At 43.6% G+C, this 13327-nt stretch overlaps 1 protein-coding gene across 9 annotated transcripts in view; it reads left to right on the top strand.

Moving 5' to 3' along the window:
• ABLIM3 (actin binding LIM protein family member 3) overlaps positions 1-13327 on the top strand; it is a 132771-nt gene that overhangs the window by 53695 nt on the left and 65749 nt on the right. For all 9 annotated transcript variants that reach the window (XM_005683146.3, XM_013965679.2, XM_013965678.2 and 6 more), the window contains 2 exons: positions 6652-6835; positions 9072-9184. In XM_005683146.3, the coding sequence (XP_005683203.2) occupies positions 6652-6835; positions 9072-9184 (297 nt within the window). The remainder of the gene's footprint in view (positions 1-6651; positions 6836-9071; positions 9185-13327) is intronic.

Raw genomic sequence — 13327 nt, 5'->3', positions numbered from 1 at the left:
AAGACTGACCTTTTCCAGTCCTGTAGCCACTGCTGAGTTTTCCAAATTTAAATAACCCTAAATTTCTATGAATTTCTTTTAGAACCCTTTTAAAATGCACAGCTGTGCTTACGTGAAAGGAAGGAATCTGCAGAGGTAAAAAATAAAATAAAAGCAGAAATCCTGGTGTGACTGCTAATGCCAGATTTAATCCTCATGTTTTATGCTAAATCTTGAAGACCTTGAGCTTTTACCTTGATGGCTACATGGATCATGGAGAATAGAAGTCAAAGCCTAGAGCCTGACCAACATAGGATTCTAACAGGAGACCTCTGAGTAAAACTAAATTTCCTCCTACTAAAGATTATTCCCAATGTATGGATGGATGAGAAGTAAACAGAAAAGGAAACAGCACTGAAACTTTCCTGTACCAACTTAGGCACTGGGTATAAGACAGCGAAACTTGTAACAAAATGTCTAACCGTACCCACTGTTTATATGGATTTACATTCTATTTTCATGCTATACATTTGGCATTTTTAAAAGTGAAACAATTTAAAAGTGATCCCACACTTGGCAAAGGTCAGGTTTATTCTAGATCTCAAAGAGTTTCTACAGATAACATTATTATCATAATGAATAACTCCAGTAAAAAAATACACAAATCATAATGAGAGAAAGCCAGCAGAATGATGGAGAGTAGAATGGGAACCTTGGAGACTTTATAGATTGAAGTTTTCTGACATTGTATAATACGTACTTTCAATACATTTAAACAAGTAAGAGAAGCCAGCAAAAACAATGAACAAGAGACAATACGTTATAACAACAGTAGATTTGAAAAAGAAACAATATACATTTTAGACATAAAAATTATAGTATTTAAAATTTAAAACTCAGTGTATGGATTAATTAGCAGATCAGATGTTGTTGAAAAGACAATAAACTTTAAGATTCAGTAAAGAGAGCAGTATATATGTATAGCCCAGAAATACAAGAAAGTGATAAAAATAAAAGAGAAGTTTATACATGGAGAATATAGTGGGAGAGTTTTACATGTATCTAATCAGAGTTCTACAGAGGTATAATAGAGAACATGAGTAGGAGGACAATATTTGAAGAGATAGCATCTTTGAATTATGTAGAACTGTTGAAAGACATAAATCCTTGAATCTAGGAAACTTAATAAATCCCAGTAGGAAAATATAAAAGAAATCTACCTACACACATCATAGTGAAACTGCAGATCACCTCCCCATCCCCCACCCCCCCCAAAAAAAACCATCTTGAAAGTAGCCAGAGAGAAGAGCCAGGATCTGCATATGAATGGTAAATAAGCTGACAGCTAAACTTTTAGTAGCAACAAGGAAATCTGAAAACAGTGAAATAATATCTTTATGTACTTGAAAGAAGTACCTAAAAATTTATGTATTCAGCAAAACTATCTTTCAAGAACAAAGGCAAACCAACAGCTAACATCATACTTAATGGTGAAAGACTGACTGACTGACTGACTGCTTCCCTTTGAGATCAAAAATATTAATAAGAAAAAAAGTCTGCTCTTACCACTTCTGTTTAACATTGTACTGCAAGTTCATGGTAGGTCAGTTAGGCAAGAAAATAAAATAAAAGACACCCAGATTGAAAATGAAGTAAGAATATCTCTATTTGCCCATGGCATGATCTTGTGTATAACAAATCCTAAGGAATGCACTAAAAAACTATTAGAAGTAACAAGTTGATCAGATTTCAAGTTACAAGATCAGTTTACCAGAATTAGTTGTATTTCTATATACTTAGAATGAACAATCTGAAAATAAAATTGAGAAAACAATTCCCTTTACAATAGTATCAAATAAAATACATAAGAATAAATTTATTGAAGGCATAAAATTTATACTTTGAAAGCTATAAAATATTAAAGAATAAGTGAAAAAATATACCATGTTCATGGATCAGAAATCTTGTTTTGAAGGCAATATTCTCAGGTCAGTCTATGAACTTAGTGCTGTCTTAGTCAGCTCAGGCTGCCTTAGCAAAATAAAGATTGGGTGACATAAACAGCAGTAATGTATTTTCTCACAATTCTGGAGGTTGCAAGCCCAAGGTCATGGTGTCAGCATAGTCAGGTTATGGAAAGCTCCCTTCCTATCTTGCTGACAGGTCCGTTCTCACTGTGTCCTCACATTTTCTGGGAAGGAGGGAGGGAGGGAGGGAAGATGAGAATGAGAAAGAGAATGAGCAAGTTTCCTGGTGTCTCTTCTAATGAGGGCACTAATCCCATAATGAAGGTCCCATCCTATGGCCTCATCTAAACCTAATTATCTCCTAAAGTCCACCTATCTAAATACTATCATGTTGTGGCTTGGGGCTTCAACATACAAATCTAGGGGAGGACACTATTCAGTTCATAGCACATGTAATCCCTATGAAAATCCCCACTGGCGTCTTTGCAGAAATTGTCAAACTAATTCTAAAATGTATGTGAAATTAGAGATATAGAATAACCAAAATAATCTTTAAAAGGAAGAACAAAGTTGGAAGACTCAAAATTCCCACTGTAAAAGCTTACTGCAAAGCTACAATAAGCACAACAGTAGATAGACATAGAGATCAATAGAGTAGAAATGAGAGGCAAAGATAAAGCCTTGGGCTACCTTGGTGGCTCAGTGGTAAAGAATCCATCTGCCGGTGCAGGAGAAATGAGTTCGATCCCTGATCTGGGAAGATCCCACATGCCGTGGAGCCACTGGGCCCATACTCTAGAGCCCAGTTGTTCAATAGTGCTCTATAATAGCCTATGCTCCAGAGCCCATGTGTTGCAGCTACTGAAGCCCTCATGCCTTGGAGCCTGTGCTCCACAAGAGAAGCTGCTGCAGTGAGACCTCTACACACTGCACCTAGAGAGTAGACCCTGCTCATCGCAAGTAGAGAAAGCAGCAGTAAAGACCTAGCACAGCCAAAAATTAATTAATTAATTTTTAAAAATACAGTCTTATAGTTGTGGCCAGCTGAATATTATCAAGACAACCAAAATAATTCAATAGGGAAATAATAGTCTTCAACAATTGATGCTAGGAAAACTGAACATATGTACACACACAAAAAAAATGAAATTGCAGTCTTCTTCACACCCTACACAAAAATTAAGTCAAAGTAAGTCACAAATCTAAAGGTAAGAGCTAAAACTACAAAACTGTTCAAACAAAATATAGAAGCAAATATTTGTGACATTAGAAGGCAAAGCCTTCTTGGACATGATAACAAAGCAACTGGGGAAAAATAAACATCATCAAAATTTAAAACCTTTTTGTTTCAAAATAGATCATCAGGAATGTAAAAGGTAAACACATAGAATGAAAGATAGAATCTGTAAATCATGTATTGATATTTGTAAAGAAGTTGTATCTAGGACAGGTTGAATAGATCAGTTGTGATATAGTCACAGTTCAATACGCACAGCAAAACAAAGGAACCGCAATTAGGTGCATCGACGTGAATGAATTTCAAAAGCATAGCACTGAGAGAATGAAGCAGTAAATTACACAGAAGAGTTAGTGCAATATGATTCTAGCTGTATAAAATTCACAGCAGGCAAAACTAAACAATATATTGTTTGTGGATACCTCAAAGGTAGTAAAACTGTAAAGAAAAGCGAGGAGATTGATAAACTCATGATTTGGGAAAGGAGTGTGGAAAGGAGGCATTCTTAGGGTGATGAACGGGATTCCAAGGTGCTGGTAATGTTGTTTCATAAATTCAGTAATGGATACCTGGGGGCGTATTTTATGTTTCTTCTTTACAGTGTACAGTATACAGTGTAGTATATTTATTACATTTTCTATATGTATATTTCATAATTTAAATGTTTAAAATAATGAATGAAATTCCCCTCAGGGGACCTTCTAACACTTTGAAAGTCCGTAAAACTGTCTCATTTGAAAAGTTGAAAATCAACAGAATTATATGACAGAATCCTAGACTCTTAGACCTGGATGTGTCCTCAGTTACCACATGGCTCCCTCATTTTACAAATGAGGCAGCTGAACTCCAGAGAGGTGAAGTCACTTTTTCAAAGTCACACAGCGCCTGAATGCTAGAATAGAAATATGGAGGAAGGTCCAGTGACCTTCAAAATAGTACATTTTCCACTGAAACACAGTAAGACTGGGTGTAAAGCCTCTTCTAGGCATTATATTTATAGTGAGCTTTCATTCTTTATTTTCTTGAAGCAGTTCTGAGTTCTCATATTCTGTCCCATTGTCAGACTGTATGATCTCTCTTTTAATTATAAGACTTACTTTTTGATTCACAAAATGACTGCCCTGGATATATTAATTCCATGTCACTTCCATACTGCAGACCCTTCCCGTGGCCTTTCCTGTTATTTGAATGAAGACCTCTGCTCAGGCTCGAACACATCTGTCAAGCTAGTCCAGCCTACCTTCCACCTCGTGTTCCCCACTGTATTTCCAGGAACCCTGGAATTCTTATCAACTCTTACATCCTTTCTACCAAAAACTTCCTCCTTCAGCTCCTTGGGGGAAATGAAGGAACTGATTGTTCCGAGTTTTTGTATGGCCTCCTGGTTTTCTCCACTGGGAGAGGTGGCTCTGGGAGTAGAATTGGCCGGGGACACAAAGGAGAGAAAAGAAGGGAAAAAACAGGAGCTCTTTCCAGTGAGGTCGTAGGCCATGACCTAACTAATTCCACAGCCTCAATCGATCTGCCACCTGCACACCCAGAACAGCCTGTTCTCTGGCCTTGCCTGCCCTCCAGACCAGGCATTGTTTGATGTGATGAGTTTTCATGAATGCTGATGAAAGATGAAGCCTGATAAAAGATGGACCCTTCCCCACTTGCTGCCTCCACCACCACCTCCTCCACTCGTCAGCCCTACAGGGCTGGTCTCTATGGACCTCCAGCTCTACCTCATACAGAGTTTTAAATGTTTAGGCACATAGTCAGCCCTGAAGAAAGCTCCCCTTCTTCAAGACTCACAGGATGTCAATATCAGAAGAAAATCTCAAGTCATTTCTTGTCCAGTTTCTGCTTTTTGCATAGCAGTGAACAGAGGCCCCAGATTACAGACGGCCAAGGTCATTGTCACCCAGAGAGTTAGTAGCAGTGACAAGACCAGAGACCAGGTGGTCAGACTTCCAGAGTAGAGTCTGTCACTGACCTAGACTGTTTTCCCTGGTGCTGTGACATGTGAATTCACTTTGAAGCTGCCCTGCTACCTCAACTTGGCCCTTTAATCCTACCTCTGGCCTGCAGAGTAAATAAACACTTGTGAAATACTTCTGACATTCACCTGGAAGTCCCTCCTACCTTTAACCAAGCTGCTTTTGGAAAACAACTTTGCCTGTTAAAGATGAGAGGGTATTTACTGGGGTGATGTCACCCAGTCCAGGCCAGGTCCTTGCACTTAGAGGCTTGTACAAGGATCCCCACCACGGATCACAAGCTTGATAAAGCTTGAGTCAGGCTAACTACATTTTTGGGAAACCAATGTATTAAAGCTAAGTGCCTGTTTATTACTATAAACAAGAGTTGTAACTCTCTGTTGTATCAGTTCACATTGCCCTGACCAACTGCTTCTTCCCAAAGGCAACCTATGTAGAAAGTCAAACTGTCAGACAGTCACTTGGAGAATGCAAACTCTGAACAAGGGGGATTTGAAAGAGCTCTCCAGCTGCTTTCCTCTGTTGCTGACTGGTCCCTTCCTGGCTGACCCATCCTTGTTTTAACTGGGTCAATATACTCAGCAGTTCTGGTGGCCCTGAGAGTCATTCGATATCTTGAAGGAAACAGCCTCTTTCTGCTCTTCCCATTATGTGTTGATTTCATAACTCTCAGAGGGAAATCTCATTTCCCACATTTTTAAGTCCTTTGAAGGGAGAGGGTCCCCCATGATTCAGTTCAGACACCTATAATTATGTCCACGTGCTCTTCTATTATCCATCCTACCTTACTTCATCTTGTCCACCAGGATATCCCAAAAGACTTATAAACTATGATGCGGACAGATTATAATCTTCAAATCATATATCCCATTGACATTCTAAGTTGTCTTCATCTAGCACAGACTCGTGCACATAGGAAATGCTCAGGAAATTTTTAACTGAATGATTCTTTTATTAGATCGTGATATCCCTAGCTCCCTAGCTGTGTTGCATTGTGTGAGCCACACAGCCTATATCTTAAGAGGATTGTACAACATGGCTGGTGTCAGTGCGCAACCCACTCCAGTATTCTTGTCTAGAGAATCCCAGGGATGGGGGAGCCTGGTGGGCTGCCATCTATGGGGTCGCACAGAGTCGGACATGACTGAAGTGACTTAGCAGCAGCAGCAGCAGCAGCAATGCGCATCAGGGTTAGCCAGGGAGTTGTGCTAAACATGCAGGTGCCTAGGCTCTGCAACCCCAGAGAGTCTGATTCAGGTCCTCGCAGCTGCATCTCCAGAAGTTCGCCAGGTGATTCTGATGCAAGTCATCTTCAGACAATCCTTTAAGAAGCACTGGCCCCAGAGGCCCGTGAGTTCCCATGTGTCACCATTCTCTGGTTGCTTGTAACTGAGTCATCCTCCAGCCTCATCCCCAGCAAGAACCTCCTGCTTACAGACCCTTCCTTGAACTCACCTGCCTTTATTCCCCTCCTTGTTTCCTCAAGTGTGTGGCTGTGGCCTAGCCCAGTCGGGCTTCTTCTTTAAGAACCAGGAGTACATCTGCACCCAGGACTACCAGCAACTCTACGGCACCCGCTGCGACAGCTGCCGGGACTTCATCACGGGCGAGGTCATCTCCGCGCTGGGCCGCACCTACCACCCCAAGTGCTTCGTGTGCAGCTTGTGCAAGTGAGTGGGTGACTAGCAAGGGCTAGGACCCTCTCCCTAGGTCCCTGGGGAAGGGGAGAAATGGCCTTTCCCAGGCAGATCTCGGGGTGAACACTCTCATTCCTGGAATCTCAGGAGTGGAAGGACTTGATGAGCAAATGGTTTTTAACATTTAGCAGCTGAATCCTGTCTATTAGATGTCGTCTAATACAAAACACTAGCTTGTCCCAAGATGAAGGCAGAGTAAAGATCTGAGCCCCTACACTCAAGTCTCCTATTTCCCATCAAAAGGCCCCGAAGGAACCACTGAGTGCCAGGGCCTCTCAAGACTCAGTGTGGAATCCACGAGTCTGGCTCAGGCACTCACATCCTCAGCCACATGTGGTCCTGGGATGTCTATTTTATAGCCTTCCTCCACGACCCTGGCAGGTGACCCCACCTCTGTAAGCCTCAGCTTCATTGGTAAAATGGGCATCAAAACCAGCCCAACTTCATTAGGTTTTCAGGAAAATAAATGAGACGGTACTTGCAGAGACTGTTCAGTGACTGGTACCAAATTGTGTCTGATTTTATTATTCTTTTCTTTATCATAATGTTCATCATCTACCTTCTCAAGACTTTACAATTTATTTATTTTTAATTGAAGGATAATACTTTACAATATTGTGTTGGTTTCTGCCATACATCAACATGAATCAGCCATAGGTATACCTATGTCCCCCCACTCTTGAACCTCCTTCCCACCTCCCACCCCATCCTATCCCTCTAGGTTGTTACAGAGCCCTGGTCTGAGTTCCCTGAGTCATACAGCAAATTCCCACTGGCTATCTATTTTATATATAGTAGAGTATATGTTTCCATGTTATTCTCTCCATTCTCAAGACCTTTGATAGATGATGGAAAGCTCACCATCTGCCTCCTCCCCACCCCAAGCATCCTCATCACTTGTTAACTTAGCAAATGTACCTTAAGGACCCACTGTATACCAAATACCATATTAAGGAGACAAAAAATAAAGAAAACCTCAACCCTGTCCACCAATATTTTAACATTTAACCCTGTCCACCAATATTTTAACATTTAATGGACTGCTCTAAGTCATAAGTAAAGCACTATTGGAGTATATGTATGTACTTTTTAATAGGGAAAGTAATCTATAGATTAATTATTCTTCTCATAAAATAACCACCTCTTTGTTACCAGTTAGAGTAATTAACCACGAGACTAATGACACAGTACCTAAGAAAATATCATCCAGTGGCATTCATTCTTTCATCCAGCCCTTAAAACCCTAGCCCTTAGGTCCTAGAATGCCAGAACCATTGGAAGTTTGCACAGTAGGGTCAATACAGCGTAAAGTGGAGGTTTTGTGAAGCCGCATGGAGATGGTGTCTTCTCAAGGTCATGACCCACGTCCTTTTACCAGCAGTGAGTGTCTGGGCTGTGACAAAAGCACAGCTCCCCCTCCCCAGCACTCCCGCCATTGTTCACGTTGCTAATGTAAGGGCTGTAGAACCACAGCAGACAGGGCCGTGTGCTGAGAACCCATGTTAACAGCCATTCTAGACCACATGAGCAAGAGCTGCTGCGTGATGGGATTGGCTGTGCTGAGGGTTCTAAACAGTTTATATTTAGTTAGGGAGGCAGGACAGGACAAGCTTGAGATTCCTGAGCTGTGGAGCTCCCAACTGTTCAAAGGCAGGTGAGCAGAGGAAGAGGTTCTCTGTGGATGTCCTGGGGAGTAAAAGGAAGACGTTTTGGCAAATTAAATTGAGTTCTTCCTGACTTACAGGGATAGGTCAAGTTGGAAAGACATCCTTCCAGGAGGAAGCACCCCTGGGACGAGTTTTTAGCCTCTTTATTGTATAGAAGGAAATGGAAACCCACTCCAGTATTCTTGCCTGGAGAATTCCATGAACAGAGGAGCCTGCGAGGCTATAGTCCATGGGGTCACAAGAGTCGGACACGACTTTGTGACTAAGCCACCACCACCATCGTTGTATAGAAGAGAAATGCAAGCTCAAATAAGTGTTGTGATTTGCCCAGTGTTTAAAAATCATGTAAATGGCCCATCTGGATCTCCTTCCAGTCCCGATCCTGATTGAGTGGTTTAGCTCTGCCCTGGGAACAGCCCATGAATGCAGCTGGTACTCTGTATGTGCTACCAGAGATCTTCAAGCACTTGTCGTCAAGTCACCTATAGACACAGAGCCCTCTGGAGAGGAGGTGTTGAATTTCTTCTTCTTCCTCCTCACAGGAAGCCTTTCCCCATTGGAGACAAGGTGACCTTCAGTGGAAAGGAATGCTTGTGTCAGACGTGCTCCCAGTCCATGACCAGCAGTAAGCCCATCAAGATCCGTGGACCGAGCCGTGAGTCCTCCCCGCCGGGTGCCTCCCCATCTGCAAGCACCTCTCCCAGGGCCCCCCTGTCCCAGTTTCATTAACCACTTCCCTTCTGCAGCCTGGAGGGAAGTGGGGGCAGTTCCCACCCTGGAGGACTCCTGAAGTATGACCCAGTTGGCAGACAGCCCAGACTCATGAGCTTCCCGACATACAAAGGCAGGGAAAACAGACTGTCCAACACTAAACAGGGATAGCCTGGGCCGTGTTTCAGCCGCTTGGGTGGTTCTCCTGAGGTGAGTGGGCCTCCTTATCTCCCCTGTGGTCCATGCTGCCTGGAGCACCCCAACAAAGCCGATCAGGTGTTTTCCACCAGTGGCTCTCAATTCTTACAAATTCCACAAAAACTATATGCAGACATATCTTAGCAAAAGATGGAATATGGGAGAAAGCCACAAGGGCTGTGCTTAGTGTCTCTTAGGGTGTGTCCTGTGGCATGCAGCATTAGCTTCACTGCAAAACGCAAAAATACAGATTTCTAGGCCCACTTTGGACTTGTAGGAATGGGACCTAGAAATATATGATCGTAAGAAGCTTCCTGAATGATTCATTCGCTGCTCCTAAAACTGAGAACTACTCATAAAGGCCATGTTCTATCACTAAAACACAGATTGGGGCGTGGAGGGGAGCTGAGGATCGGAGGTGTACTTTAGAACAGTCATTCTGATTTCTGGAATGTCCATTCCATTCCAGCTTGTCTAGCTGTAAGATATCTAAATCACTGTTGCAAAACGCCCTTCTCGGACCCCTCACTGCACATGCCCACGCACACACCCAGGGTCTCGTAAGCCAGGTTAGGCTCCAGCATTCTTTCATGTTACATGACATTCTCACTGGCTTTGTCGGCAGAATCAATGAAAGCCCATTAGCGTCCTAGGCTGCATCACTGCACAATGTGGGGGCTGTCAGCCACGGCACCAGCAGAGTCAGCATGCTAGGGCTGTGTCCACTCGAAGAGGGTGAGCACAGAACCACCTCCCCCAAGTCAGCAGGACTCAGCTCCTAGAGGCTCCAATAGCAAGGGAGCCTGTGGAGGGGGGCTCCCTGCATCATCCTTCCCTCCTTTCAGTTGATTCAGACCTGTTCCCAGACCTTCCTTCAGTGTCTTTGGTGGGGATCAAGAAAATTTGCTGCTCTGAGCAGGTTTCCATCTCCGGGTGGCTAAGGCTGAGTGCACACACTATTATCCTTCATAACTGCTTGAAAGCATCATCCAGAATGACAGGAAGTCTGGAATGCTGGGATGCAGGACCACAGGACCATAGCTGATGTTGCTCAGGTACCTGGACCCCAGTGAGACCACGTGTGAGGCCACAGAGAGAAGCCAGCTGGAGTCAGGAGGCCGTGTTCCTTCTGTGTGATGCATACCTGTCATGCAGCCTCCCTGTTGCTCAGTCTACCCAACTTAGTGGAAAGCAAGTGTATCCGTATTCGGCAATCAGACTAACATACATCATAGTGTGTAAACTGCTCTCTAAATATAAAGTGAGGGGTTTGTTGGCTTGGCGGTCTAATCTAGAAAACATGCCAGAGGAGAACTGAGAATAAATTCCTTAATCTGCTGTTTTTTCGCCCAGCTTGTGTTTTGTGTTACTGTGTGCCTTGGGGATCTCAGGCAGGTGGGAGATTTCCTCAGCTGCGTGTGGGAGGCCTGCATGGGAGCGTGTCCACCAGGAGAGGCTGCTAAATGTCTCCACCATAATTCTTCAGATCAGGAGGTGGAAGAAGGGAAGGAAGAGTCAGCACAGAAGAACAGTGAGCATGTGGGCAGTCTCCAGGGGAATGCCTAGGATCATGGCTCATCTTGCTACTCACGAATCTAGACATCAGTGTGTGAATCTATGGGGCACATGTTTCAGAGAAATGTTCTTTCCCCAAAGGTGGTCATTGTCCGTGCTGCAAACACAAAGTAGTCTCCTGACTCGAGGGGAGGTTGAAAGGGCTTCTGAGTCCCCCAGGGATGGAGGAAACTAAAGCAAGATTCAAAAGAGTGCTAAGATGATGAACATAGCTTGGAAAAGAAAAATGAAGGATGAAAGACTTGCTATATGTTTGAGCCAGAGAAGTGTGAATTTTCATTCCTGGAATGTCAAGACACTGTGGAAAAGCAGCATCTGTATCTACTCAGAAGAGATCAAGAAGAATACTTGGGAACTGTCAAGAGATGGGAATCATGTTACTTATCACAGGCAGGAAAACTGTTTCTTCACAGACCTCACTGAGAAGAATCAGGGGTGGAAGCAACATCACCACCTCACCCACCAGCCTCACCCCCTCAGACACCACGTCCATCACCACTGCTAACACTGACTGACTATCCCTAGTGCCAGGCCCTGCACAGACCTCGCTGAGAAGAATCAGGGGCGGAAGCATCCCCACCACCTCCACCAGCACCACCGCCATCACCACCGTAAGTACCACAGGCACCACCAGCACTGCCATCCCCACAGTCACCAGCGTCACACTGAATACCATTACCGCCAGCAGCACCATCACCAACACGTCACCTTTGCTGACATGGACTGTTCCTAGTGCTGGGCACTGCGCAGACCTCACTGCAAAGAATCAGCAGCAGTAGTACCATCACCACCAAAACTACTGCCACCACGGCTGCTAGCATTGACTGGCCATTACTATTTTCAGTACTGCACTAAGGTTTCTAAACGTCTCATCTAATCATTACCACAACTCTAGGAGGGAGACAAGAGCAATGGTTTTTAGATAAGAAACCAGATACTCTAAGAGTGTCACAGGTCACTCAGATAATGGTAATGGAACCAGAGTGTGAGCCTAGGCAAGTCTGGCTTTGGCGCCTACTCCCTTAACACCCTATACTAGAGACATGACTTGCTAATAGGAAGGGTCCTGTCTTTCTGGATTAGTTGCCTAAAACAAGGTGGGGAGCTTGCTATGACTCACACACCCACCTATTTTTGCTGTAATGAATGACACACTCAGAAAAAGCTAAAAATAACTGTCTGGGGTCTTCAGAGATTCCAGTAAACAGAGGGATTTAGGAGGAGCAGGTGCATCGTGCTTATTGCCAGCTGAAGGTGGTAATTTTGGAATAAAGAACGTATGAGGAATGGAGTGGACAGCTGGCTGTGCAGAATCCAGCTTGGGGCAGGGTGTGTCCTGACCTTACTTATTACACCAGGTCCATGGGCTCCCGGATGCAGTGCCTGAAGCTCCAATGTTGGTCATAAGTAAAAGTTGGAAGAAGAGGGGGGGAAAAGATCCTGGTAAAGATCCTTCATCTGAAGCCAGTTGAGTGGAGGATGAACAATATAATATGGGGGGAAAAAATGGAATAGGTGTGCCAGAATTCTCAGGAGGAATTAGCAGGCCTTCCCTACATCAGAGATACTGCTTCTGACCTCATATCAGAGATTGGATAATGCACAGAGTATGAGTTAAAAACCATGAGAATGTGGTATAATAATGATAATAACCACTTATTGGGTACATACATGCCCGGCCCTGTGCAAAGTCCTTCCAGGCCTCACTTCAGTTCATCTTCATACCAGTCATGTTCGGATGAGGAAGCTGGACCTGAACAGTTGTACACCTAGTCAGCTGGGGAGCTGGGATTCTTCCCTTGGCCAGCCTCTCTCCACTCACTCTAACCTCTCAGCTCAATCTCTAACCACTATACTGTACCATCTCCTAAATTTTAATTCAAGATGCCAATTTATATCAGATATGTCACTGCAACTCAAAGAGATGGAACTCATCTCTTTTGTGACCACAAAAGGATGCAACTCTTTGAGTAAGGTTTATTGAAAAGATAGACAATGGTGGTGTTAACCAGTAACTTCTCTATCTCCATGGAATCCACAAGTGAATTTTCTCAGACCACGTCAAGCAAGGAAAAGTGAAGTGTGGGAGATAAAGGAGAAGAGAGAAACTGTAGTTATCATAAAAGATTTGAAGAAACACATTTAGAGTAAGAGGTAGATAATCCTTGGTTGCTTAAAATAGGGGGTGTCACAAGAATTCAGGCCTCAGCTTCATATAAAAAAAGGCCATCATGACAGTCTTACCGTCCAGAGGCAACAGAGGGTGAGCTGCTCACCCCAGGAGGCAGTGATTTAGAGGAAGATGCCCACCTGT

This window comes from Capra hircus, chromosome 7, assembly GCF_001704415.2.
Source record: "Capra hircus breed San Clemente chromosome 7, ASM170441v1, whole genome shotgun sequence".
In the NCBI taxonomy this organism is placed as follows: domain Eukaryota; kingdom Metazoa; phylum Chordata; class Mammalia; order Artiodactyla; family Bovidae; genus Capra; species Capra hircus.
Note: the sequence above shows the minus strand (reverse complement) of the source record. Positions and strands in the feature narration are given on the sequence as shown.